We start from the raw sequence: 27,521 nt of genomic DNA on the forward strand, positions 1-27,521 counted from the left end.
TATTGATAAATAAGTATGAGTTTTGGTTTGGGATGACAAAAATAATCTGGAAATAGATAGTGGTGAAAGTTAAAACAGTATTGTGAACGTACTTAATGTCAAAGAGTTGTCCATGGTAAGTGATTAAAGTGATTTATGTATTTTACCATAACTGAAAATTATTTATAAAATACATGCAAAAAATCTATGGTCTACTTAAATGCTAAAACGTACAAAACACTGTCAAAGAAATTAAAGAAGACCTAAATAAATCAAAGGATATCATGTGTTCATGGATTGAAAAAATTACTATTATTAAAAAGTCAAAACAACACAAAGCATATACAGATTCAATGGAATCCCTGTCAAAATTCCAGCAGCCTTTTTGTAGATATGGAAAAGCCAATCTTCAAATTCATAAGGAACATCAAGGGATGCCAAATGACCAAAACAAACTTGAAAAGGAATAAAATTGGAAGACTCACATTTCACAATTTCAAAGCTTATGACTGTATCCAAAACAGGGTGGTAATGGCAGAAGGACAGACATGCATACCAGTGGAAAAGAATTGAAGGTTGGAAATAAATTCACACATTTATGGCCAACTGATTTTGACAAAGGTGCCAAATACAGTAAGAAGAAAAGAAGAGTCTCTTTCACAGATGGTACTGGGAAAACTGGAAATTCACATGCAAAAGAATGAATGTGGACACCTAACTCTCACCATATACAAAAATTAGTTCAAAATGGATCAATTAATTAAATACCGAAATATAAGAACTAATGCTATAAATCCTTACAGGAAAATACAAGGAAATCTCTTCAGGACCTTGTAGTAGGCAATGAAATTTTAGATTTTATACCAAAATCATAAGCAACAAAAGAAAAAATAAACCAAATGGATGTCATCAAAATTTAAAAATTTTGTGCATCAAAAGACATTATCAAGGGAAGCTGATATAGCTGAAGTGGTTGATCACTTGTTTCTCATATATGAGGTCCTGAGTTCAATCCCCAGTACCTCAAAAAATCTATCAAACAAAGGAAAAAAACAACTCTCATTGTGTAGCGGATGTAGCTCAGTGGTTGAGCATATGGTTGCCATGTACAAGATCCTAGGTTCAAACCCTGGTACCACCAAAAAAAAAAAAAAAAAAAGACATTATCAAGAAAGTAAAAAGATAATCTACTAGTGGGAGAAAATACAATATCTGGAACCATTTATCTGATAAGGGCTTAATATTCAGAATTTATAAAGAACTCCTACAATTCAACAACAAAAAGATAAACAACCCAATTAAAAACTGGACCAAGGATGTAAGCAGACATTTCTCCAATGAAGATAATAAAATGGCCAGTAAGTATATGAAAAGATGTTCAATATGATTAGCTATTACAGAATTGCAAATTAAAACCACAATGAGGTACCAGGTCATACCCACTAAGATAGCTATTATTAAAAAAGCATGAAAATAACAATGTTGGTAAGATGTGGAGAAATGGGAACCCTCATAGATTGTTGGTGGGTATGTAAAACTGTTTGGCAGTTCCTCAAAAAGTTAAACATAGAATTAACATATGACCCTGCAAATCCACTCCTTGGTATATACCCAAAAGAATTGAAAGCAGAGACGTAAACGGATATTTGTATATCAATGTTCAAACACCATTATTCACAATAGCTAAAAGGTGGCAGCAAACTCAAGTGTCCCATCAACAAAAGAAAGGCTAAGCAAAATGTGGTATATCCATGCAATGCAATATTATTCAGCTGTGAAAAAGAATGAAATTCTAATACATTCGAAAACATGGATGAGCCTTGAAGACATCATGTTGAGTGAAAGAAGCCAGTCAGAAAAAGATATCGTACAAGCTCGGTGATATGAAATAATTATAATATGCAAATTTATAGTCAGAAACTAGAATACAGGTTACCAAGGGCCAGGCTGAAGGTAGAGAATGGGCAAAAATGCTTAATTCGTACAGAACATCTTTTTGGGGTGATGGAAAAGTTTTGGTAATGAATGGTGATAATGTAAGCACAGTATTGTGAATGGAATTAACACCATTTAATTATATATATATTAATGTGGTGAAGGGAAATTTTAGGTTGTATATAAGTTGCTAAACATAAAAATTTAAAAACTTTTAGAGTAGTATGCAACCTACTCTCAAATGTTTAGAAGACAGATAACAGATCAGATAGTTATAGATAGATAAATATACATAATAGATATAATTAGATCAAATGACATGCCAAATGGAGCAAAATGCTGGTAAATTTGGGTATCTGCATTGTGGTACATTGGAATTCTGGGTACCGCTTCTATATTATTTTCGTGATTTTCTTGTAAGTTTGAAATTATTTCAAAATAAAGTATTTTTTATTTTTTATTTTTTTAAATAAAGAACTATACAACACAGTGTACCCTAATGTACACCATGGAAAAAAAAATAGTAGGTTGTCCAGGTGCTCTTGCTGGCCCTTTCCCCACCCCCTCACCAGTTTGGTGCAAAGCTGGCACTCTATCCCAGTGCAGATTCCTGGTCCCATTTCCACAGTGAGCAGAGTAACTCTCATGCACATATTAGGTGCATGTATGCTTGTGCTAATCTGTCTGGTGGCAGTACGAAGAAATGAACTAGGACACTCATCACAGGTTCACAGTCCCAGAATTTGCTCTACACTCACAGAGCTCTCCAACAGAACACTATTAAGCAGTCAGATGACAGCAGCCTGGGGCAAAGGATTGCTGGCTGTGAGAAATACTGTATAACACCTGAAACGGTGAAGAAACAGTATTTTCTATGGAAAAGAGGACATGCCAATTTGTGTAAACAGGGTAATTCCTGCAACCATGTATGCATTAACAGCAGAAGACACAAGCACACAAAAGATCTGGGAGACTCTACACTTTGGCCTCTGACAGTTCTCTAAACTGTTTGGTAGCACAGTGTAGTAGTCTGCCAAAGGGGTGCTGATGTGAAGTACCAAAAATCTGTTGGCTTTTATAAAGGGTATTTATTTGGCGTAGAAGTTTACAGTTACAAGGTCCTAAAGAATCCAACTCCAGGTTCCTTTCTCACCAAAGTCAGCAACCATGTGTTGAAGCAAGATGGCCACTGATCTCTGCCTGGTCTCTCAGGGTTTCCTATATCAGTCTCTGGCATAGGGATGTTTCTTTCTGGGCCTTCTCAATTGCTCAGCTTTTCTGTTCTCTTCAGCTGCAAACTGTCAGGCATGATTCATTTCTCCACCAGTGGCTCCAGGATCAAAACTGACAAAGATCTTTCCTCTTCCATGTTTCTTCTTGTGTGAGTGTCCATTTATATAGGCCCACAAAGGAGGTGGAACTCAACTTAAGTCATGACTTACTGATTTGGTTGAATCAAAGCCCTAACCTTAACAGGTAATTTAATCAAGGGCCCCTCAACTGAATCCAATATAATCAAAGGGTATCACAACCAGAATAGGTTCATTTACAAACATAATCTTTCTCTTTTGGGGATTCATAAATAATCTCAAACTTCCATAGACAGCAAGCTTGCCCAGTTCTGAAGGAGGCTAGGTCAATCTTCAAAGACTAATAAAGGTGGTTTATTTTTCTTTAGATTCTTTTTTCTTTTGTTAGCTCCTGTCATTCAAGTATATCTCTGTTATAACACTAGCTAACAGAGGCATAAGGAACCTATTCCTCAGTGTCTAAATTTCAGAGATGACACATTAAAATATCAAAATGAGGTGAAGATTGAAGATAAGACACTCTAGGGCTACATCCCTCCACAGAAGATTTGAACAATAAGCAGAATTGGTAGAAACATCTTTCTCAAAACTATAGAAAACAGGTATAGGATTACACTAACAGGGTGAGCAGTAAATCAAGAAAAAGAAAAAACTTTAAAAATTATCTCAAGGGTTCCTCACCCCCCAGCCCCTCACTAGCTTGGCATGAAGCTAGACATGTTCCCAGTGCAGGTCCCTGGTCCCAACTGCTGAGGGAGCCAATTAACCTTTGTGCACACAGTAAGGTCCATTTATGTCTGTGCCAAAATATCTGGAGACAGTTTGAAAGATTGAACCAGAACATACATCATAAACTTGCTATCCAGAACTTTCCTTGCACCTACAGGTAGCTCAAAGAGCTCTCCTACAGAGAATCTCACCCAACACCATGAGGAAACTGTTTCCCAGGAAAACAAGGGTACTCATATCTGTGTAAATGGGGGACTTCCTAGAGCCACATACCCATGCCAAGGACAAGATGCATACCCAGAAATGTCTGGGGAGTGTCTTCATATTTGTCTCAGGCTGATCTCTAAACTTATTGTATGGCTAAGCACTGAAGGAAAGCACCAAAATAGTCAATCTACAAAGACTGGGAAAAGTATTTTCTTCTGTCCTTAGTTTTCTTTTACTTTTTCTTTTTAGATATCTTCCAGCATTCAAGGAAATCTCTGTCATAACCCTAGCAGAAAACAAGCTTATGGAACAGATACCTCAGGGTCTAAATTACAATATCAAAGTCTTCAGGTTGCAACAGAAGATTACAAAACATACAGAAAAGTAGGAGGGGCTGTGTAAAGGAGCAAGGTAAAGCATTAGAAGCCATTGATGAGAGGACCAGGACAGGACATGCTAGACAAAGGCTTATAAAAAATTGTCCTAAATATGCTCAGAGTTAAAGGAAAACAAGAATATTAGGAAAACAAGAGGTGAACAAAAACCGAATATCCTTTAAGAGATAGAAAGTATGAAAAGGACCAACAGAGCTGAAGAAGAAACAGAAATATCCCCTAGTGATTAAAAAATCCTGAACAAAGTATTTGCATACTGAAACTAAGTGCACTTTAGAAGAATTATACCCAGCAATCAAGTGGGATTTATCCCAGGAATTCAAGGGTAGTTCAACATAAGAAAATCAATTAGTGTAATATACCACATTAGTAGAAGGAAAAAAGAAAACACATGATCATCTCAATTGATATAGAAAGGGCATGTGACAAAATCTAGCACCACTTCTTGATAAAAACACCAAGAAAAATTAGGAACTGATGGAAATATCTTCAACATCATAAAGGGCCTATATGCAAAACCCATAGCTAACATCAAGGCAATGGTGAAAGACTAAAGATTTTACCACTAAGATCAGGAACAACAAAGGAGAACCATACACACCACAACTATTCAACACTGTAGAAGAGATTCTGGCCAGAGCAATTAGGCAAGAAAAAGAAATAAAAGGAATCCAAACTGGGAAAGAAGAAGTAAAACTTTCCCCATTTGTGGAAAACATGCTCCTATATATATAAAATCCTGAAAAATCTACAACAAAGTTACTAGAGCTAATAAATAAATTGAAATTAAAAAAAAATAGGATTGTGCAGTGCAAAAAGGGATCCCTAAAGTAAATCATGGACTAGAGTTAATAGCGCAATTATAATAATAGTTTTTCATCAATTGTAACAAAAGTATCATACTAAGGCAAGGTGTTAGCAATGAGGATGTATATGGGAACCCTAATTTTCGGTATGATTTTTCTGTAAACCTGTAACTTCTCTAGTAAAAATATAAATACAATAAATGAATTCAACAAACTGGTGGAGTACAATATCAACACCCAAAAATCAGTGCTGTTTCTCTACACTAGTAATGAACAATCTGAAAAGGAAATCAGTGAATATATTCCACTTACAATAGCAGCTAAAAAATAAAGCATCTAGGAATAAATTTCACCAAGGATATAATGGGCTTGTACACAGAAAACTATAAAACACTACTGAAAGAAATTAAAATACCTAAATAAATGGAAGAACATTCCATGCTCACTGATTGGAAGACTATTATTTATCTAAAGTGCTTTATTTTTTTTTTTTTTTTAAGATTTATTTTTATTTATTTAATTCCCCTCCCCTACCCCGGTTGTCTGTTTTCTGTGTCTTTTTGCTGCGTCTTGTTTCTTTGTCCGCTTCTGTTGTCGTCAGCGGCACGGGAAGTGCGGGCGGCACCATTCCTCAGCAGGCTGCTCCCTCCTTCGCGCTGGGCGGCTCTCCTTATGGGTGCACTCCTTGCACATGGGGCTCCCCCACGCAGGGGACACCCCTGGGTGGCTCGGCACTCCCTGCGCGCATCAGCACTGCGCATGGGCCAGCTCCACACGGGTCAAGGAGGCCCGGGGCTTGAACCGCGGACCTCCCATGTGGTAGATGGACGCCCTAACCACTGGGCCAAAGTCCGTTTCCCTAAAGTGCTTTAAAGAATTATGGCAATCCCAATCAAAATTCCAACAGCCTTCTTTGCAGAAATAGGAAAGCAAATTATCAAATCCATATGGAAGGAAAAAGAAGCCCAAATGGTCAAACTATGAGAAAAAGAACAAAGTTGCAGAGCTCACATTTTCTGATTTCAAAACTTATTATAAAGCAACAGTAATCAAAACAATGTGGCACTGGCACAAGGACAAATATAGAAACCAATGGAATAGAGTTGAGAGTTCAGAAATAAACTGTCACATATATGGCCAACTGATTTTTGACAAGGGTGCCAAGGCCACTCAATGGGGAAAGAATAGTTTCTTCAGCAAACGGTCCTCGGAAAACTGGATGTCCACATACAAAAGAATGAAAGAGGACCCCTTCCTCTTGCTATATGTAGAAATAACTCTAAATGGATCAACATCCTAAATATAAAAAGTGAAACTATAAAACTGTTAGAAGAAAACAAAGAGGAACACATTCAGGACCTTGTATTAGGCAATGAACTCTTACACTTTATACCAAAAGCACAAGCAAGAAAAGAAAAAATAGATAAATGGGACTTTATAAAAATTTAAAACTTTTATGCATTACAGGAAATATCAAGAAAGTGAAAAAACCTACAGAATAGAAGAAAATATTTGGAAACCATATTTATAATAAGAGTTAATACCCAGAACACATAAAGAACTACATATAAACAACAAAAAGACAGCCCAATTAAAAATGGGCAAAGGATTTCAACAGACATTTTTCAGAACAAGATATACAGGGGGCAGATGTGGCTCAAGGGTTGAGCACCTGCCTCCCACATAGAAGGTCTTGGGTCCCATTCCTGATATGCAAATGGCTAATATGCACACGAAAAGGTGTTTAACATCATTACCCACTATAGAAGGGGTTCTTAACCTTTTTTGTTTCATGGACCCCTTTGCCAGTCAGGTGAAAACCAAAGACTCTTTACTAATAACTATGTTTTACTTAATAAATATACCACGCCCACACCAAAACATCACCACAAGAATAACGGTTTTTTTAATTTCAATTCAAGCTCACAGGCCCCTTGTTAAGAACCCCTCACTGGAGAAACACAAATCAAACCTGTAATGAGATACCATGTAATACCCAATAGAATGGCTATTCTCTTTAAACAGAACAGATAATAAATGCTGGAATGAATACAGACGAAGGCACCTTGGTACAGTGTTATGGAATGTAGAATGGTGCAGCTGCTGTGTAAAACTATTTGGCATTTCCTCAAAAAGTTAAACATAGGATTATCATATGATCAGGAATTCCAAGTCTAGATATATACCAAAAAGAAATGAAAATAGGGACATGAACAGATAATTGCACAACGTTCATGACAGCAATACTCATAATAGCCAAAAAGTGGAAGCAACCTAACAGACCACCAATGGATAAATAGAAAAAAAAAATGTGGTCTATATACATAATGTAGGTGCCAATACATGCGACTACATGTCTGAAAATTGAAGACATCATGCTAAATGAAATAATTTAGACACGAAGGGACAGCTATTGTATGATTCCACCTAAATGAAAATAGCTAGAATATGCAAATGCATAGGGACATAAAGTAGACTAAGGTAGAGGGAGTTAACGTGGAGTTAAAGCATAATCGGTACAGTTTTTCTACTTGAGATAATGGAAAATTTCTGATAATGGACAGTGATGAGTGTAGCGCAACATTGTGAAAGTGACTAATGCCCCCAGATTGTATGATTGGGAGAGGATGAGATGGGAACATTCATGTTGTATTATGTTTCCATAATTTGGAAGAAAAGAAAGAGAGAAAGAGATAATATCAACTAAATGCAATATGCAATACTGAACTGCATCTAATAATGGAAAGAAAATGCCCAAACTACATTATTGGGGTGTATTAAAAAATTGGAATACAAATTGTAAGCTTTATATCAATGTTAGAAATTTCTGAATTTGTTAACTTTACTTAAGGTGGCATGTAAGTGAATATCCTTGTTCTTAGCAAAAGTACATGGAAGTATGAAGTATTCTAGAACTTGATATATAAAATCTATTCTCAAATGTTTAGAAAATACATAGACAAATAAATACATAGGTAGATAGATGGGTTGATAAATGGATAGATAGAATGATGAGACAAATACGGTAAAATTTTAAAATTTTATGGATCTTGATATCTGTAAGGGGTTATGTTAGAGTTTTCTGTATGAGTTTTATATTCTTATTGAAAGTGTCCTGTAAGTTTGAAAATTATTTTTAAATAAATAAATAAATGTAGGTTTCAGGATATCAGGATGGGGGCAAGGTGGCGGGATTGCCTTTCGGGAGAATGGTGAGTTATTAATGGGTGCATTGTGTTTCCATTCACGGTGATGAAAAAGTTGGGGTAATGGATGTTGGTGATGGTAGCAGTGAAATTGTAATTGATGCCACTGAAATGAACACTTGCAAGTGAGTAAAATGGAAATTTTGAGTTGTATGTGTAGTAATACCACAAAAAGTATGTATAATGTATGTGTATGTATGTATATAAAGATGTACATAGGTCCCAATCCTCTTCCTCCACCAGTGAAAAGAAACTTCACATTAAGACAAACACCGTGGGTCTGACATTTGTCTTCCAGGATCTGGACCCTTCCTACTTTACCAACTTAATCATTGAAGAGACCCCGATAATATGAATAATCTATTATACTATCCTGGGCTAAAAATGACATCTTGTGCCCAGTAAAGAAATCATTTTTCCCCACACTGTAATACAGGACTTCTCAAACTTAAACTATGCCGACAAATAGTCTGGGGCTCACTTGTTAAAATGCAGATTCTGACTGAGGGCCAGGGTTGGGGCCAAAATCTGTAATATTTAACAAATTCCTACATGATCCTGAGGCTTCTAACCCATGGAGCACTCTAGGAGTTGCCAGTGTTGTTAACACACCTACTCTTTCACTTGTGGGGGAACATGCTCATGCCCTGTTCACTTGTTTCCCTCTCCCTTTTGCCAGTCACAGTTTATTTTCATGTCTCCATCTAACATGCATGCAAACATTTTCTTTAGATATCAGTCTGCCAATCAAATCAGTTTTGACAAAAAGAAACCAAAAAAGATAATTTTTGCTTCCAAGCAGTTTGCATATTTGAGATGATACATATACAACTATTAGAGACTTTCTCTCCTTCTCCTTCTAAAAAGCCTGGGCTGAAAATAGAAGAACGGTAGAGAATAGAAAGCTGAGGAGGTTTAATCTGTGCAGAATTGGCTAAAAAGTTGTTCGTAAATCTTTGGAAATGAATAGAAATGGTTTAAGCATATCATGGTGTTTGTAACTAGTAGTGTTATTGACACAAACAGTGGTTGAAAGTCTAAAGTCATATATATTACTACAAGGAAAGCTAAAAATTGTAAGATGGGATTGTATAAGATAGTAAAACCCCATGTAAAACACGAATATGGGTGATACTACGTATATAAGACTGTTTTTACAAACTACAAATACAAATATACAGAGAGGAGGAAAAAGAATAGCAGCTATGTACGGCAGGCGAAGCATAAAAAAGACAGAGAGGTGATGAGTTTTGTTTGGTTTTTGTTTATTATTACTGGAATAATGAAAGTGCTCTGGGAATGACTGGGGTGATGAATGCCCAAATATGTGATTATATCAAATACCACTGATTGTACTCTTTGGATGGGTTTATGCTTTATTAATATGTAACAATGAAATTGATTTGTTGAGAAGCAGATGTGGCTCAAGTGATAAGGCTTCCACCTACCATATGGGAGGACCCAGGTTCAATCCCTGGGACCTCCTGGTGAAAAAGAAGAGAAAATGTGCTTGTGCAGCGAGACAATGCCCGTGTGGCAAGCTGAGTGCCCACGTGGAGAACCAGTGCCCGTGTAAAAGAGTCATGCAGCAAGATGAAGATGCAACAAAAAGAGAGACAAAGGGAAGAGTCAAGGTGAAGCACAGCAGAGACCAGGAACTGAGGTGGCACAATTGACAGGGAATCTGTCTCCACATCAGAGATCCCCAGTATTGAATCCTGGTGAATCCTACAGGAGAAAGATGAGAAGACAAAAAAGAGAAAAAGACACAGAGGATCACACAGCAAAAGGACACAGCAAAAAACAGTGGGGAGAGGAAGGGGAAAAAATAAATAAATCTTTAAAAAAACTGATTTGTTAAAAATGACTGCCGTTACACAGAAATGGGTGATATGTGAATGACAAGTTTTGAAAGGTGAAAAAAAAATTGACTGCAGGTAAGCACTGGCTACTACAGAACTGAGGTTTGCCTGTTTTTTAGAACCAGAATTAAACAAATTACAGTCTCTAAAGGATAAAGGACACTTAAAATTAAGTACACAAACATAACCATATCATTTGTAGCGAAATGCACCCATGAGAGACTGGATCATACCTTAAACACTGCAATGCTACTAGTGGACATACAAGACAGAAATTGATTTCTAAAATACTGTTACATACATGAGTAATGTTAATATAAATTCTTTATTTACATCAAGACTTTCAGTTTCAGTTTGCTGGTGTGACTCAACTTTAGAATGGTAACCCCAAAGGGTAAAGAATGTAAAAGTAGATAATTAGATATTAGGTAATGAATGATTCAATTCAATGCAATCATAAACCTTCATAGATATTTCTTTAAAGTCAACAAAACCATTTTAGGTAGTGTTATGGTAGTCTGCTAAAAGTGAACCATTAATCACTATTAATTGTTATCCTTATAGTATTTCTCGACTTTGAATGGGAATACCATTAATATAGAAACATTTTAAGTAGTAAAAGACTGATACTCCAAATGATGCTGTTTCATTTTATAAAAAATCTTATAGACCTCACCTTCAAAAGTTGTAGAGGAGCTTTATAATAAATTCTTAAATATACTTAAAAAAAACAACAACCTGGGTTTTGGAGTTAGATTCCTGGGTTCCAATCCAGCTCTGTCATTTCCTTTCTATGTGACCTTTCACAAACTACTTTTCTCAGCCTCTGAGAATAACAGCTCTACAACAAAGTTAATAGTAGCACCTGCCTCAGGAGACTGACATAGGTATTAAAAGAGATGATGTAAAGAAATTCCTTTACATTTTTCAGTCTGTCACTTAGTAAGTAAGCACTGGATGATGCCTATTACTAGTAACAAGGACTCTGTTATGATGCTATTGTTTTGTGGCAGATAGATATACCTCTCTATAGATAGCTACCTATTCCTGTATGTACTACATTCTCCTTTAAAACAGGGAATGTCCTTCCTTCCCTTACAGCAATGTTTTTTAAACTACAGACATTTGACAACTCAACTGTTGGGAGCCCCCAGAAATCCCCACCACTACCCAATAGGATAGGAGGTGGCTACTGTTTCTTCAGCCTCCCTGGGAAACAGCAGGTGCTTCTGGCCTACAGGGACTGACCTGTTGGGTGCTGGTGGTTCCATTCCCATCCCCTAAAGGGCAAAAGGGACAGGATTCCCTCAGCCTCTCAGGGCAACTGCAGGCATATTCAGCCCACACGGATTAGACTGTTGGGCACTCCAGAGGGTCCACTTTCACCCCCAGCAGGGAGGGGGTCTGGTGCTACATCAGTTTACCTGGGCAACTGTGGACATTTTGGACCCACATGACATAGACTGCTGCTCACAACTATAGATCCATTCCTACCCAAGAGAGAGTAGGAAGGGATGTGGAGCTTCATCAGTCTTTCTGGGCAACTACAGAGAGTCTTGTCCTGCCCAACTTGGATCATTATACATGGCTGCAGCTCTGTCCGTACCCCTGACAGAGGAGAAAGGTGGAAGATACTTCATCAATTCCTGGGGCAATGTGGGCAGCACCAGCCTCCAGGGCTTACAGCACCAACTACAGCCTCAACTCCTACTACACAACGAGTAAGGTAGAAAAGAAAAGAAAGCCCTAAAGGAAAGGGAGAAACTGCACCCAGAATAAATACCTCTAGCAAGCCAGATGTGAAAACACCAAAAATTACAATCCATACCAAGAAACAGGAAAATACGTTCTAGTTAAAGGAACAAGATAAGCCTGAAGATGACATAAAGAAGTTGAGATAACTAATCACAGATGTTCAAACAAACCTCCTTAATAAACTCAAGACGATGGCTAAAGAGATTAGGATGTTGGGAGAGCACAAAGAAGAATTTGAAAGCATACACAGAAAAATAGCAGACCGTATGGAAATGAAAAGTACAATAAATGAAATTTTAAAAATACACTGGAGAAAAATATACTCAAATCTGTTATTTTTAAAATAACAGCAGATTTGAGGAAGCAGAAGAAAGGATCAGTGAGCTCAAAGACATGGCCTCCAAAAGCAAACATACAAAAGAACAGAAGAAGAAAAGAATGGAAAAAATCAAGCAAAATCTCAGGGAACTAAATGATAGCAAGAAACAAGCAAACATATGTGTCATGGGTGTCTTAGAAGGAGAAGAGAAGGGAAAAGGGGCAGAAGGAATATTTGAAGAAATAATGGTGGAAAATTTCCCAACCCTATTGAAGGACATATATATCCATGTCCAAGAAGCACAATGTACTCCCATCCGAATAAATCCAAATAGACCAACTCCAAGACAGATACTCATCAGAATATCAAATGCCAAAGACAAAGAGAGAATTCTGGGAGCAGCAAGAGAAAAGTAATGCATAACACACAAGAGATACCCAATTAGATTAAGTGCCAATTTTTCATCAGAAACCATGGAGACCAGAATGCAGTTGTATGATATATTTAAGATACTGCAAGAGAAAACATGCTAGCCAAGAATTTTATATCCGGCAATATTATCTTTCAAAAATTAGGGCGAGATTAGAATATTCACAGAAAAACAGAAACAGAGAGAGTTTATAACAAAAAGACCAGCTTCCAGGAAATAATAAAGAGAATGTAATAACCTGAAAAGACAGGGGAGGATTGAAAGAGAGTCTAGAAATGATGACTGTAGCAGTAAGAGTAACTAAAAGTTTCAGAAGAGTGGTGAAAATAAAATGACAGATAAAATGCAAATATCAAAATGGATAAGAACTGCCTTTACAGTAATAACATTAAATGTTACTGGATTAAGCTTCCCAACCAAAAGACACATAACAGTGGAATGGATAAGAAAATATGAGCCATCTATATGCAAGAGACTCACCTTAGACCCAAGGATACCAATAGATTGAAAGTGAAAGGTTGGAAAAAGATATTCCATGCATGCAGTAACCAATAAAAAAGGCTGGAGTACCTATACTTATATCAGATGATATAAAAGCAAAACTGTTATTAAAGACAAGGAAGGACATTATATATTACTAAAAGGGATGATTCACCAGGAAGAAATAACAATCATAAATGCATATGCACCTAACCAGGATGCCCCAAGATACATGAGGCAAACACTGGCAAAACAGAAGGGAGAAATAGACATCTCCACAATAATATCTGGAGACTTCAATACATCACTCTCAGCAATGGATAGACATCTGTGCAGAGGATCAATAAAGAGACAGAGAGCTTGAATAATATGATAAATGGACTAAATCTAATAGACATATACAGAACACTGCATCCCAAAACAGCAGAATACACATTCTTTTCGAGTGCTCATAGATCGTTCTCAAGGATAGACCATATGCTGGGTCACAAAGTAGATCGCAATAAATTCAACAAAATCGAAATTATACAAAGCACTTTCTCTGATCATAATGGAATAAAGTTAGAAATCAACAAGTGGCAGAAAAAGGGAAAATTCACATATATATGGAGATTAAATAACATTCTTAAATAATCAGTGGGTCAAAGAAATTTCAAGAGAAATCAATAAATATAGTGAGATGAATGATGAGAACACAACATATCAGAACCTATGGGATGCAGCGAAGGCAATGCTGAGATGAAAATTTACAGCCCTCAATGATTACATAAAAAAAGAAAAAAGAGCTAAAATCAGTGACCTAAGTACACAGTTGGAGGAACAAGAAAAAGAACAGCAAACTATTCTCAAAGCAAGTAGGACTGAAATAACACAAGAGCAGAAATAAATGAAACTGAGAACAAAATAACAATAGAGAGAACAAAACCAAAAGTTGGTTCTTTGAGAAGATTAACAAAATCGACAAATCCTTAGCTAAACTGACTGAGAAAAAAAGAGAAGATGTAAATAAATGAAATAAAAACTGAAAATGGGAACATGATTACTGACCCCACAGAAATAGGAGAGATCATAAGAGGATATTATGAAGAACTTTACATCAAAAAACTAGATAATGTAGACATAATGGAAAAATTCCTAGGACCATATTATACAAATAACCTACTCTGGCCCTAAGGAAATAGAAGACCTTAACAAACCAATCACAAGTAGAGATTGAAACAGTCATCCAACAACTCCCCAAAATGAAAAACCCAGGACCAGAGAGTTTGACAGATGAATTCTACCAAACATTCAAAGATATAGTACCAATCTTATTTAAGCTCTTCCAAAAAATTGAACAAGAAGGAATGCTACCAAACTCATTCTATGAAGCCAATATCACCCTAATACCAAAGCCAGATAAAGATATTATGAAAAAAGAAAATTATAGACCCATTTATCTAATGAATACTGATGTAAAAACCCTCAATAAAACACTTGCTAATCGAATCCAACAACACATTAAAAGAATTATTGATCATGATCAAGTGGGTTTTAAACCAGGCATGCAAGGGTAGTTCAACATAAGAAAATCAATCCACAAAATACATCGCATTAATAATCAAAGAAGAGAAATCACATGATCTTATCAATTGACACATAAAAGGCATTTGAGAAAATACAGCATCCTTTCTTGATAAAAATACTACAAAAGACAGGAATTGAAGGAAACTTTCTCAACATGGTAAAGGCCATATATGAAATACCCACAACTAACACTGTATTCAATGGTGGAAGAATGAAAGCTTCCTCATTGAGATCAGGGACAAAAAAAAAGGATGCCCACTGTCACCACTGTTGTTCAATATAATGCTAGAGGTTCTAGCTAGAGCACTCAGGAAAGAAAAAGGAAAAAAAAAGGGCATCTAAACTGGAAAGGAAGAAGTAAAACTTTTACTATTCACAGATGATATGATCCCACTAATATATCTAGAAAGTCTGAAAAATCTACAACAAAGCTGCTAGAGCTAATAAATGATTTCAGTAGAGTGTCAGGATACAAGATCAATATGCGTCAATTAGTGGTGTTTCTATACAATTGTAATGTGCAATCTGAGGAGGAAGTCAAGAAAAAAAATTCCACTTACGATAGCAACTAAAAGAATAAAATATTTAGGAATAAACTTAATCAAGGATGTAAAGCCCTTGTATTCAGGAAACTATAATGCATTACTAAATGAAATTTAAAAAGACCTAAATAATTGGAATATTCCATGCTCATTGATTGGAAGACTAAATATCGAATTAAGATGTCAATTCTACCCAAATTGATATACAGATTCAATATAATCCCAATAAAAATTCCACCAGCATTTTTTAAACAAATGGAAAACACAATTATCAAATATATCTGGAAGGATAAACGGCCCTGAATAACCAGAAACAGCTTAAAAAGGAAAAGTGAAGTTGGAGGACTCTCACTTCCAGACTTTAAATCATATTACTAGCTACACTGGTAAAAAAAAAAACCCAGCATGGTATTGGAATAAACATAGATACATAGACCAATGGAACTGAAATTGATGGCTCAGAAACAGACCCTCACATCTATGGCCAAGTGATTTTTGACAAGTCTGTCAAACCCACCCAGCTGGGACAGAACAGTCCATTCAACAAATGATGCTCGGAGAACTGGATATCCACAGCCAAAAGAAAGAAAGAAGACCCCTATCTCACACTTTATACAAAAATTAACTCAGAATAAAGGAAAGACCTAAATATAATAACAAGTACCATAAAGCTCCTAGAAGAATATGTAGGGAAACATCTTCAAGACCTGATGGTAGGTAGTGGATTCTTAAACCTTACACTGAAAGCACAAGCAATGAAAAAAAATATGGATAAATGGGACCTTCTCAAAGTTAAACACTTCTGTGATTCAAAGGACTTCATCAAGAAGTTGAAAAGGAAGCCCACTCAATGGGCAAAAATATTTGGAAATCACATATCTGATAAGGATGTGATTTCCATGCTATATAAAGAGATCATACAACTCAACAATAAAAGAGCAAGCAATCTAATTTAAAAATGGGCAAAGATTTAAAATGATATTTCTCCAATGAGGAAATACAAATGGCCAAAAAGCAAATGAAAAAAATGTTCCATATCACTAGCTATTAGGGGAATGCAAATCAAAACAACAATCAGATATCATCTAACACCACACTGAACGGCCATTACTACAAAAAAAAACCAGACAACAATAAGTGCTGGAGAGGATGTGGAGAAATAGGAACACCCCTTCATTGTCGGTGGGATTGTAAAATGGTGCAGCCTCTGTGGAAGACAGTTTGGCAGTTTTTGGGGAAGCTATTATAAATAAAGAACTGCCATATGATCCAGAAATTCTTCTACTAGGAATACATCCGGAAGAACTAAAAACTGTGACATGAACAGATATCTGCACATCAATGTTCACAGTGAAGTACTCACAATTGCCAAAAGATAGAAACAACCGAAGTGTCCATCAACCAATGAAAGGATAAAAAAATATGGTATACATACAATGGAATAGTGTGCTGCAGTAAGAAGAAATGAAATTGAGACACATATAACATAGATGAATCTTGAAGATATTATACTAAGCAAAGTAAGCCAGACACAAAAGGACAAATATTGCATGGTCTCATTGATATGAATTAAATATGACGAATAAACACATGGAGTTAAAACCTAGAGTATACATTATTAGGAGATAAGAGGAGGGTTGAGAACTACTGATGCTTAATGTATGCAATTGTTTTAATTAACTTGACTGTAAAAGTATGGAAAGGGATAGAGCTGATGGTAACATATTATAGTGTAGCAGTTGGTTTATAAATGAGATTGTGGCTGAAAATGGTAGTCTGGGAAAGTAAATGTCAATTGAAAGAAAGCTGAAGAATAATCTAGGAACTGAATAACACAGTGAACCCAGAGGTGGATGAGAATTGTGGTTGAGGGTACAAACGCAAGAGTGTCCTTCCATGAGCTAGAGCAGATGTACATCACATGCAGGGTGGTGAGAATGTGGAGAAGCATGGGAAAACTATAATTGGTGTAACCTATAGACTGTGGTTAAGAGCATATCTATAATATTTGTGCAGCAATGCCAAAGATGTACTGGATTCATAAGAAGGTGTCTAGAAAAAGTGTGCCAAATATATGCTATGGACCATGGTTGGTGGCAATAGTTTGATTATATCATAATCTGTAACATGTTCTACCATGGTGTGGTGTGTTGGTGAAGGGGTGTTGTATGGGAATTCTACACATGTGCAAGATTGTTTTATAATTTCACAACCTCTATAATAAAAATATATTTTTAAAAAATTGGCTGGGTTGGGAGAAAATTACACCGAACGTAAGATAGGGATTATAATTAGCAATATTTTGACGGCACTCTTGTATTGTTTGTAACAAATGTTTCACAACAATGCAAAGTGTTCGTGAAGGGATGATGTATGAAACCCCTGTATGGTGTTATGCATACTTACTTTGTAAATTCACAATCTTTACGATATACTTATTATTTATGCATGTTCATGTATGAATGATATACTTCTATAAAAATACATTTTTTAAAAAATTATATATTAAAAAAGGATAGTGGTTGCCAGAGGTTCTCAGGGGAAAGGGAGGGAAGAATAGGCAGAACATAGGGCATTTTGGGGCATTGGAATTGTTCTGCATAATAGTGCAATGTTGGATACAGGTCATTATTCATTTTGTCAAAACTTATAAAATGGTATGGTGCAAAGGGTAAACCATAATGTAACCTATAAAACATGGTGAGTAGTAATGCTTCAATATGTTTTTTCATCAATTTTAACAAATGTACCACACAATTATAAGATGTTATTAATAGGGGGAACTGTGAGAAGGGGAGGGGATGGGGCATATCATTTCTATAATCTAATACTCCTTTAAAAGTAAAGTTAAAAAAATACCTTAAAACTAAGCTGAGTTATTAAATCCTACCTAGGCAATGCTGCCTTCCAAAGGCAAGATTATCTTGTTAGGGGATGGGCAAGTCTTTTTCTTAGACAATTAACAGCAAGGGGACTGAAAAGAAAACAACTTCTTCACCTCATTGAATGACGTTAATATATTAAATTAATACATTGCAACGCGCTTAAACCAGAGTTTCATATTTAGTTCTCAGTAGCTGCTGACCATTATTATTACAGAATCATATCATCTTAAGCCCGCAGCTGGGGACGCCCCACCCTACTATACTCAGCGCAGCGCCGGGTTTGGAGTAGGTGCACAAGGAACCGAGGTCCTAAACGCCTAGAGAGAAGAGAGTTCCCCGCGGGAATGAGGGCAGCCTCATGTGGAAGACGCTGGACAGCTAGGCCCCGAGGGGGAGCAGGGCAAAAGCGGTGGGCGCACAGAGAGGCGCGAGCCGGAGCGGGGACGATAGGGGTGGCCACGTACTGAGCTCTGGAGATCTCTTCCCAAGGCTCCGGCGGCTCCTTGCACGCGCGCCTCAGGGCTGTGATCTCGCCTTCCAAGGCGCGGACCTCGGCCCACTCGGCCTCCATACCGCGGTACTGACAGGGACACCGCCTCCCGGGGTCCACAGTCCCGCGCCGACTGACGCGCGCTGGCCGGGAGCTTCAAGCCTCGCGCGCTCTCCCAGCAAGGACCATCCACAAGCTCAACGGGGGGAGGTACGAAAAGGACTCCCATACTCTAGCACTAGACCCATGCGCTCGCAGTATCCCAGCTTCGTGGACATTCCGACGCACACTTGCACAGTTGCCTTTAAGCAGTCTCTACACTTTCGAGAGAGTTGAAGCATTTCAGCCCGAAGCCCAGGGGGCCCGTCCCCAAACCCCTGTGCTGGTGGCACCTTGGAGCAATCCGGACGCCTACGTCACTGAAGAGGAGGTTCCCGTACGACGTGAAAAGGAGCGTCTCTTTATTTTTCTTCCCAGCCCTTACTTCCGCCGACCAAATCCGAGAGTTGATGGACCTACGGCGGTAAATTGCTTTATTAGAGATTAGGGAATTTTGGTTTGGGTTCTTTTGCGGTCGCTGAGACAGAAGGTGACGGAGGCATCGAGGTAGCCCAGAAGACTAAATAAAGAGCACGCGGGAACTCAATGTGGTATCGGAACTCTAGGAGAGAAAGTTGCAAATCGAGTGGGAAGGAAAAGAGAATGGGCTTCTTAAGGCCATGCGACCGGAAGTAGGGGCCTAAGTGGCGCTGCCTCTGGAAATCCGAGTGGTGAGGAATGGGTTTGGTGTTTAGGAAGTGAAGGGCTGTTCGGCGTAGCTTTATCTCATCGCTACTTTGGGTTTTCCTTGAGGAAGAAGGCCGGGTGGGTAGGTTGGGGGCTGGAACGCTCACAGGAGGAGGTAAGCCGTGGCTCACGCCCAGAACACGAGCCCAGCTTTGAGTTTCTGGGCTGTGGTTTGGGCTTCTGTCAACTCCTGAGGAAAGCGCGGGGCGGGAGCTAAGATGAAAAATCTCGTAATGTACCTCAAATCGCACTGTCTCTGGAAAAGCTTTACTGCATCCCCCTTCTAATCCAATTACTTAATATAGATTTGTCTCCTATTAAGAAGTTATGTAATTTTAGAATGCTTTGTTCTGAAATTAGACCTTAAGTATCATACTGGCTTCACTAATTTAATCTGTGGCATTGGGAAAGTGACTTACCCTCTCAGATCCTCAGTTTACTCGTCTGAAAAGTGGGAATACTACTAGTACCTTCGTGTCCGGATTAAATGAGAGGATGCATGCAAAGTACTTAGTACAGTGTTTGCAGATAGTAAATACAAGTACACAGTAAATACACTACTAATACAAATCTGTAGTAGCTACAGTTTTCAGTTGCTCTCCCTGTGCTTGAACAGTATTTTGCGGACAATTTATTGATATGACTAGCGTTGTAATTGCAGCATTTGTTTACTTCTCACATGACTGAGTAACTCCAGGATGGGGACTTGTCTTACTTTTAGCTTATTGCCTGTCATATACTGTTTTGTCAGGGTTTATTAAAGTGAATAACTGTTTGAATAAAGAAAAAATACCTAGCAACATGAATAGGTAAACTAGGAGGAGAATCAAATATAATGGTTATTCAGAAGGAAAACATCTGCCTGTACCTTTGTGTGTTATGTGTGTAAGGGTGCTGTTTGAAAGTGCATTCCTCAAGCATGTGGGGCTTGAGCAGAATCTCCACGAATAAAATTTAGGAGGAATAGGATTGGAAGTAAAATACAGATCTGGTTACCAATTTGGCATAGATGGCTCAGGGAAAGGAGACATCTTTTGTTAGATTTAAGAAGCACTAAGAGGAAAACTCTTCTCTGCATATAGAAAACTACTTTTCCTATTTGAACGCCAAGTGTATGCCCAGTCTTCATGAAAGCCAACAAAGAAACAAAGCGCCTTTTTGTGGGTGGCCTTGGCCAGACCATTTCCCAGACAGACCTACAGAATCAGTTCAGCAGATTTGGAGAAGTGTCTGATGTGGAGATCATCACACGGAAAGATTACCAAGGTAAATTTAAAGTCTTTCATTTGGGTCGTTAAAGGTAGCCGTTACTCATATCAAATAGTATAAAATAAAGGAAGCCCAAAGAGGAATGTTAGTGCTGTAAGCTGAAATGATGTGGGTGCAGTATCTCCACATCCATGCCCTGGAGTGGTAAAGTATGTTGTGGACCTTGCCCAAAATTATGTTTCTGAAAGCAGAAAAATACTATATTCCAAAACACATCTGATTTCTGAAATGTATAACTTATAGTTTTCAGAACTAACATTCTAACGTTGACATTAAGTGTCCTCTTAAGTGAAAGATCATTAATATACAATCAAGACGTTTCCCTAACAATCCTTTTGAATATCTTGATAATAATAGTTAGAAAAATATAAATCTTTATAGCCTGTGAAATAAACAAGGTTTTTCTTTGAAAGTATAAATTTAAAAACTTAATAATTTCTATATTGTTCTCTGGGTAAACGTTTATATATATATATATATATATATATATATATAAATATATATATATGTTTTTTTTTTAGGAAACCCGCAGAAAACCTTTGCTTATATCAACCTCAGTGTATCAGAAGCAGATCTGAAAAAATGTAAGATCATCTTACGGTTTCTATACTATTTGCCAACTGATATCATTGTGTAAATTGGAATAACTTGTCTTCTAAATCTTAACCTCAATAGCCACTTTTAAGTCATTCAGAGAAACAGTTATGATCAGGGGAATTCTAGTATCCTACAGTCAGCAGGTTCAGGTTAAAATTGGTATTCTCAAATATTTTGGACAAGGGACCGAACTTTCATAGAAACTACCTGTTATGAATCTTACTGAATATCTATCCACAGAATCCCACTTAAGTGTATTCATTTCTTAGCAGTTCCTTCAAATGCTGTTAAGAAAGTGCTTTAGAATACACCCTTGTAAGACCATATTAACTCCTTAAAATCATGAAGTCTCTAACAGTAAAGTTAGTAAAGCTAAGGTAAAACAGTGGCCTTCTGTGAAGAAGGAAGGGGAGATAATCCATACTGCCACTGATGCCATAATCTAAGTTTTCGGATGCTGGAGAATAAAAAGACTCAAAAGTGAGTAAATGGAAGAAACTAATAGAGGACAAGGGCTAATCAACCTTTGATAATTTCATTTGCAAAATGATTGCTTTGTCTATCAGAGTACTCTAGCCGTCTCTCCTTAGTTTGACATAAGATCATGCACAACCTTTTTATTTCTTTGAGTGGTGAGTATATTTTTATTTCCTAAATGATGTATTATAAAGATCAAATTTTTAAGGGAATTAGATGTGGGTGAAGCAATTGGGGTCTCATCTACCATATGGGAGGCCCTGGGTTTGATTCCTGGGGCCTTGTGGTGAAGGTCAGCTGGCCTACGTTGCGGAGAGCTGGCGACCCGCACCACCATGGAGAGCTGAGAGCAGACAGCAAGCACAAACAGCAAGGGGGGTGGGAGAATAAATAAAGTAAAATAAAAAATAAGAAGATCAAATTCTTAAGTGTGTTTGTGCAGCTCAAAAATAAAGATTACAAAAACATTGGTCTAGGTGCAAGACACACTTAAAGCAAGTTTTACTTTTGATTGTATTTTCTTTGTATATTAGAAGTATTTATTTAACTTATTGCAGTTTGAAGCAAGAAATTTCCAAAATGTCTGCTCAATAATAATCATTAAAATGTTTGCAGCTCAAAAAAAAATTGCTTTTTTCTTTTGCTAAAATGAGGAACTACATATGACAAATAGGAAGTTGTAGACTCTGCTGTGTATATAATTCGTGGCACGTTATTAAACTTCTAAGCCCCAATTCACTTATCTGGTAAATGATGATAATGTAGTCCTCACCTCATAATGAGGATTAAATTAAATAATGCATTTGTATTTAGCACAGTACCTAGCACATAAAAAATACTGTTAGCAGTTATTATGAAGGAAGCAAGGAACAGATACTCAGAAAAGTCAACTACTAGGGCATAGCACTTCAAACCCAGTTCTGTCACGTGCAGCTAATTCATTTGCAAGTTATACACTAATAATAGGTGGAAAGTGCTACAGGATTCTGAAATGTCCTCTGCTTCACCCTAAAAATATCACATTTACATTTTGTAGGTATAGTATGGGAAATAACAATGAAATAATAAATAAATGTCAGTTATTCACCAGAGGTACCTGGTATTACTTTATAAACAAATTTTTATTTACAGTTTACAAATTTTGCCCTATTCAAACATTCCAGTTAACACTGTGAGAGAGAGTAAGGGCCCTCCTCACTACTCAGGTGACAGTAGATAAGCAACCTTGCATCTATAGCTAAGTGGTAAAGGTAAAGTCCATGGCTATATTTCTCCAGGTCTGTTTTCTTCCTTCCACTCTCTCTTTCTTTATGATATACAAATCTACTTTTCATGGTACCAACATAATTAGAAAAAGCACACATGGAAATATATTTGCATTGCCATGTCATTGGGTGATAATTCTTTACTTTATAGGTATGTCTGTTTTAAATAAAACAAAATGGAAAGGTGGAACCCTACAAATTCAGCTAGCAAAAGAAAGCTTTTTGCACAGGTAAGATGTGCTATACATGGATTTTATTTCTTTATGTTGTAAATGGTTTTATATATTCACTTAATTGATTTAAAATTTCAAGTAATATATTAATTGCATTCTTAGTAAATTCAGGTACTACAAATAACGCTGAAATCCCTCTCAACTCCCAATTCCCTCTCACCCCAGATCCCACCAAAAAAGATAATTCAATGTATTTACATGTGTATATATATAAATATATATATATATACATACACTGACATTCAGCCATATGTCATTCTAGAAGGTGGTATATAGAGACAGGCTAGAGGCAGAGGACCAGTGAGGATTGGTCAGTGCAGTTGTATGTGGGGTGGGGAGTGGGGGTGGAGGATAGTTTGAATTTGAAAGTTGGTGTGGTGTTCTAGTCATTGCAATCATTAGTTGGCTTGGTAAATAGGACTTTGAAAGACATCTCGTATGGGGAAGAGTGAAGGAAAAGAGGATAAAGGGTAAAAGACTGTTGAGATGAAAAGGTCTTGGTAATAGATGGTGGTGGTGATAGTACAACATTGTGAATGTCATGAATACCACTGGGGTATGCACTTAAAAATTGTTACAGTGAGCAATTTTGTGTTATATGTTACCACAATAAAAAAAATAGGGGGGTGGCGGACTTGGCCCAGTGGTTAGGGCATATGTCTACCACATGGGAGGTCTGCGGTTCAAACCCCGGGCCTCCTTGACCCGTGTGGAGCAGGCCCATGCGCAGTGCTGATGCGCACAAGGAGTGCCATGCCACACAGGGGTGTCCCACATGTAGGGGAGCCCCACGCGCAAGGAGTGCGCCTCGTAAGGAGAGCCACCCAATGCGAAAGAAAGTGCAGCCTGCCCAGGAATGGCGCCGCACACACGGAGAGCTGACACAACAAAATGACGCAACAAAACACAGATTCCCGTGCCGCTGACAACAACAGAAGCGGACAAAGAAGATGCAGCAAATAGACACAGAGAACAGACAACCGGGGTGGGGTGGGGTGGAATAAATAAATAAATAAATCTTAAAAAATAAAAAAAATAAAGTTAAAAAAAAAGGTGAGCGTGTACACGCTGAAAGGGGAAGATGGAGAGAGCCACTCTGGTCTCAGTCTTCTCATGAAGAGGAGCTAGGATGTCTGCTGGGTCCAGGGTGGTGATGTGGGAGTGGATATGAGGAGTTAGGACAATAGGAATGGTCAGAAGGAGCAGAACCTCCATTCGCCATTGTAAGAGCTCTAATGATAAGCCTTTCACTGCCATACAGGTCTATAGTACTCAATTGCCTGCAGTAGGTACTGGTTGAGTAAATTATGATATAGTTAAATAATGGCATGTTGTACAGCCATTAAAATGATGTTTTCAAAGATGTTGTAATGATAAGGTGGGGGGAAAAAGGTACCCAGCCATATTTATAGTATTATCTGAATTACATTTAAAAATATATATGGAAAATGGACTTGCCCCAGTGGTTAGGGCATCCGTCTACCACATGGGAGGTCCGCGGTTCAAACCCCAGGCCTCCTTGACCTGTGTGGAGCTGGTCCATGCGCAGTGCTGATGCGCGCAAGGAGTGCCGTGCCACGCAGGGGTGTCCCCCGCATAGGGGAGCCCCACGTGCAAGGAGTGCACCCTGTAAGGAGAGCCGCCCAGCGCGAAAGAAAGTGCAGCCTGCCTGGGAATGGCGCCGCCCACACTTGCTGTGCCGCTGAAGACAACAGAAGTGGACAAAGAAACAAGACGCAGCAAATAGACACAGAGAACAGACAACGGGGGGGGGGGATTAAATAAATAAATAAATCTTTAAAAAAAATAAATAAAATAAAAACATATATATCTTCATATAGAACAAAGCTGAAGAGAATAGACAAAATATTAACAGTTGAATGTGTAATGTATTTTTCTTCACATTTCTGTGTTTTCCAGTTATTCTACAACAAAAAATGTATGTTCAGATTAAAAGATGAGTTATTAGGCTTTTCACAAAGTTGTTTTTGTTTTAGTCTGTCATTTAAAACTATAAACCTGTTTACTATCTAGTGATCATTTAAGGTCATCTCAAGGGAAATGCCATTTTGCTTTGTTAGGTTATTGTAATTCTTTCGTTTGTATTTTTCTTTGATTCAGATTGTCCCAGGAGAGAGAAGCAGCAAAAGCAAATAAAGAAAAATCAACAGGCAACACTGACTTGTTAAAAAAGACAGGAGTGGTGGATTTACATATGAAAGCTGTGCCAGGAACAGAAGTACCAGGGCATAAAGTGAGTCTCCCTCTGGTACCCCAGCTAGCCCAGGAACCAGTACCTGAGACCACATCATCATGGATGTCATGCATAAAGGCAGTTGATTTTTACCCATTGTTCTGAAGCATTTTACACAGATAATCTTTTATGATCTTCAGAGTATGTTAATACACTTGGGTAAGCACAGCTCTCAACCATTTTACAGACAGAGAAATTGAAACCTGAGTGAGTGTTCCAAGATAACATGGTAGTGAGGAGCAGAGTAAGGTCCTAAGTCCCAAGTTTGCCCTTTTTTTTTTTTCTTTTAAGATAATGCAGAAAATAGAGTTCCCATATACCTGCCCCCATTTTTAACATTTTGCATTTGTATGATACCTTTGTTACAATTGATGAGAGGATATTATTATAATTATACTATTAACTATAGTCCATAATTTACAAGTCAGTTCACTGTGTTGTACAGACCCGTAGTTGTTTTTTGTTTTTACTGCTAACATACATACCACCTAAAATTTCTCCTTTTAACCACATTCAGATACATTAATTCACAATGTTGTGGTACCATCATGAGTATACATTACCAAAATTTTTCCATCACCTCAAATTGAAACTCTGCTCCAATTAAGAATTAATTCCCCATCCTCCATATCCACCCCAGCCCCTGGTAACCTGTATTCTAGTTTCTTACTCTCTACCTTTTTAATGGCTGGGGTTTTTAGTGTAGCATTCTACATGGTTTATATGGAATTAGTATCTACATCAATTTTCCTTCTTTCCTTTTTTTGTTCCTCTTATACTTTTTATTTCTTTGTAAGAAAACTAAACCCAACAGTAGTCACGGCTACTCTGAGTTCTTTTTTTTTTTTTTTAAGTTATATACCTATGCAGTGTGGTTATTAAAATCTTCCATTTATGACTCATAAATATGTTCTTTCATTTTTTTTCCTTTTAGAATTGGGTTGTGAGTAAATTTGGAAGAGTCTTACCTGTTCTACACCTTAAGAATCAACAAAAACGTAAAATATCCTTTGTGACTGATCTTTCTTGATAATTATTGTCTATCAGTGCAACAGATACTTTCAAAGAGTTACTTCATTCCTTTAAAGTTTCACTGCCTCTGTCAGGAAGTCTTTATGTATTTACTTAGCAGCTTCAGTATTCCCAATTTTTAGGCAGATAAGACCACATACCACATGTATAAAATAATTATAGAATAACATGAAAATGTAATGACACTCTATACAGTTAATACAAATCATAACTTCCAAAGAAGTGATTGCATTTATTGATTTATACATACTTCCTCTTTCCTCATGGATTCAAAGCGATTGCTAAAGGAGCTAAAAAAAAGGGTAAAAGAACAATGTGCTATCATTAAAGGCTTTATGAAACCTTAGGACATGAGTTGGGTCATGAAAAATCAGGGAAGGTTTTGAATTCATAGGAAAAGGTTGGGAGGAAATCCAGGAAAGAGGACGATAGTCAATACAAATATGTAGACAGGAAAGAGACTCGTGGATGGGGAAATAGTAAAGAACCCAGGATGACCAAAGCAGTGATGCCAGTTATGTTGAGCAAACATGGTCAGATTATATAACTTTGAAAACCTGGGGTTATGAACTTGGAAGCAAAGGGCACATCTTTGTGTATCCTTTACCTCTTAACCCTGTGTTTCAGTCAGTTAGGGAAACAGAAGCCATTTAAGGTATTTCAGATTACTAGAATGTAATACTGCAGTTGGTTAAAAGGTGCTAGAGGAGTA

At 37.4% G+C, this 27,521-nt stretch overlaps 2 protein-coding genes across 7 annotated transcripts in view; one reads left to right on the forward strand and one right to left on the reverse strand.

Annotated features, from left to right (window-relative positions):
- Window positions 1-19,056, reverse strand: part of CENPP (centromere protein P) — a 431,610-nt gene extending 412,554 nt beyond the window's left edge. For both annotated transcript variants that reach the window (XM_058301476.2, XM_058301475.2), the window contains exon 1: window positions 18,871-19,056. In XM_058301476.2, the coding sequence (XP_058157459.1) occupies window positions 18,871-18,977 (107 nt within the window). In that variant the 5' untranslated portion in view covers window positions 18,978-19,056. The remainder of the gene's footprint in view (window positions 1-18,870) is intronic.
- A 302-nt stretch (window positions 19,057-19,358) lies between these two features.
- NOL8 (nucleolar protein 8) overlaps window positions 19,359-27,521 on the forward strand; it is a 34,294-nt gene continuing 26,131 nt past the window's right edge. Inside the window, exons 1-6 of one of the 5 annotated variants that reach the window (XM_004452276.4) lie at window positions 19,359-19,419; window positions 20,765-20,948; window positions 21,473-21,535; window positions 23,442-23,520; window positions 25,645-25,777; window positions 26,712-26,780. In XM_004452276.4, the coding sequence (XP_004452333.1) occupies window positions 20,810-20,948; window positions 21,473-21,535; window positions 23,442-23,520; window positions 25,645-25,777; window positions 26,712-26,780 (483 nt within the window). In that variant the 5' untranslated portion in view covers window positions 19,359-19,419; window positions 20,765-20,809. Of the gene's footprint in view, window positions 19,420-19,582; window positions 19,798-20,764; window positions 20,949-21,472; window positions 21,536-23,441; window positions 23,521-25,644; window positions 25,778-26,711; window positions 26,781-27,521 lie in introns of those variants that run through there. The other 4 variants (XM_004452274.5, XM_023587042.3, XM_004452275.4 and 1 more) reach the window with 4 other exon arrangements.

Source organism: Dasypus novemcinctus, chromosome 8 (genome assembly GCF_030445035.2).
Source record: "Dasypus novemcinctus isolate mDasNov1 chromosome 8, mDasNov1.1.hap2, whole genome shotgun sequence".
In the NCBI taxonomy this organism is placed as follows: Eukaryota; Metazoa; Chordata; class Mammalia; order Cingulata; family Dasypodidae; genus Dasypus; species Dasypus novemcinctus.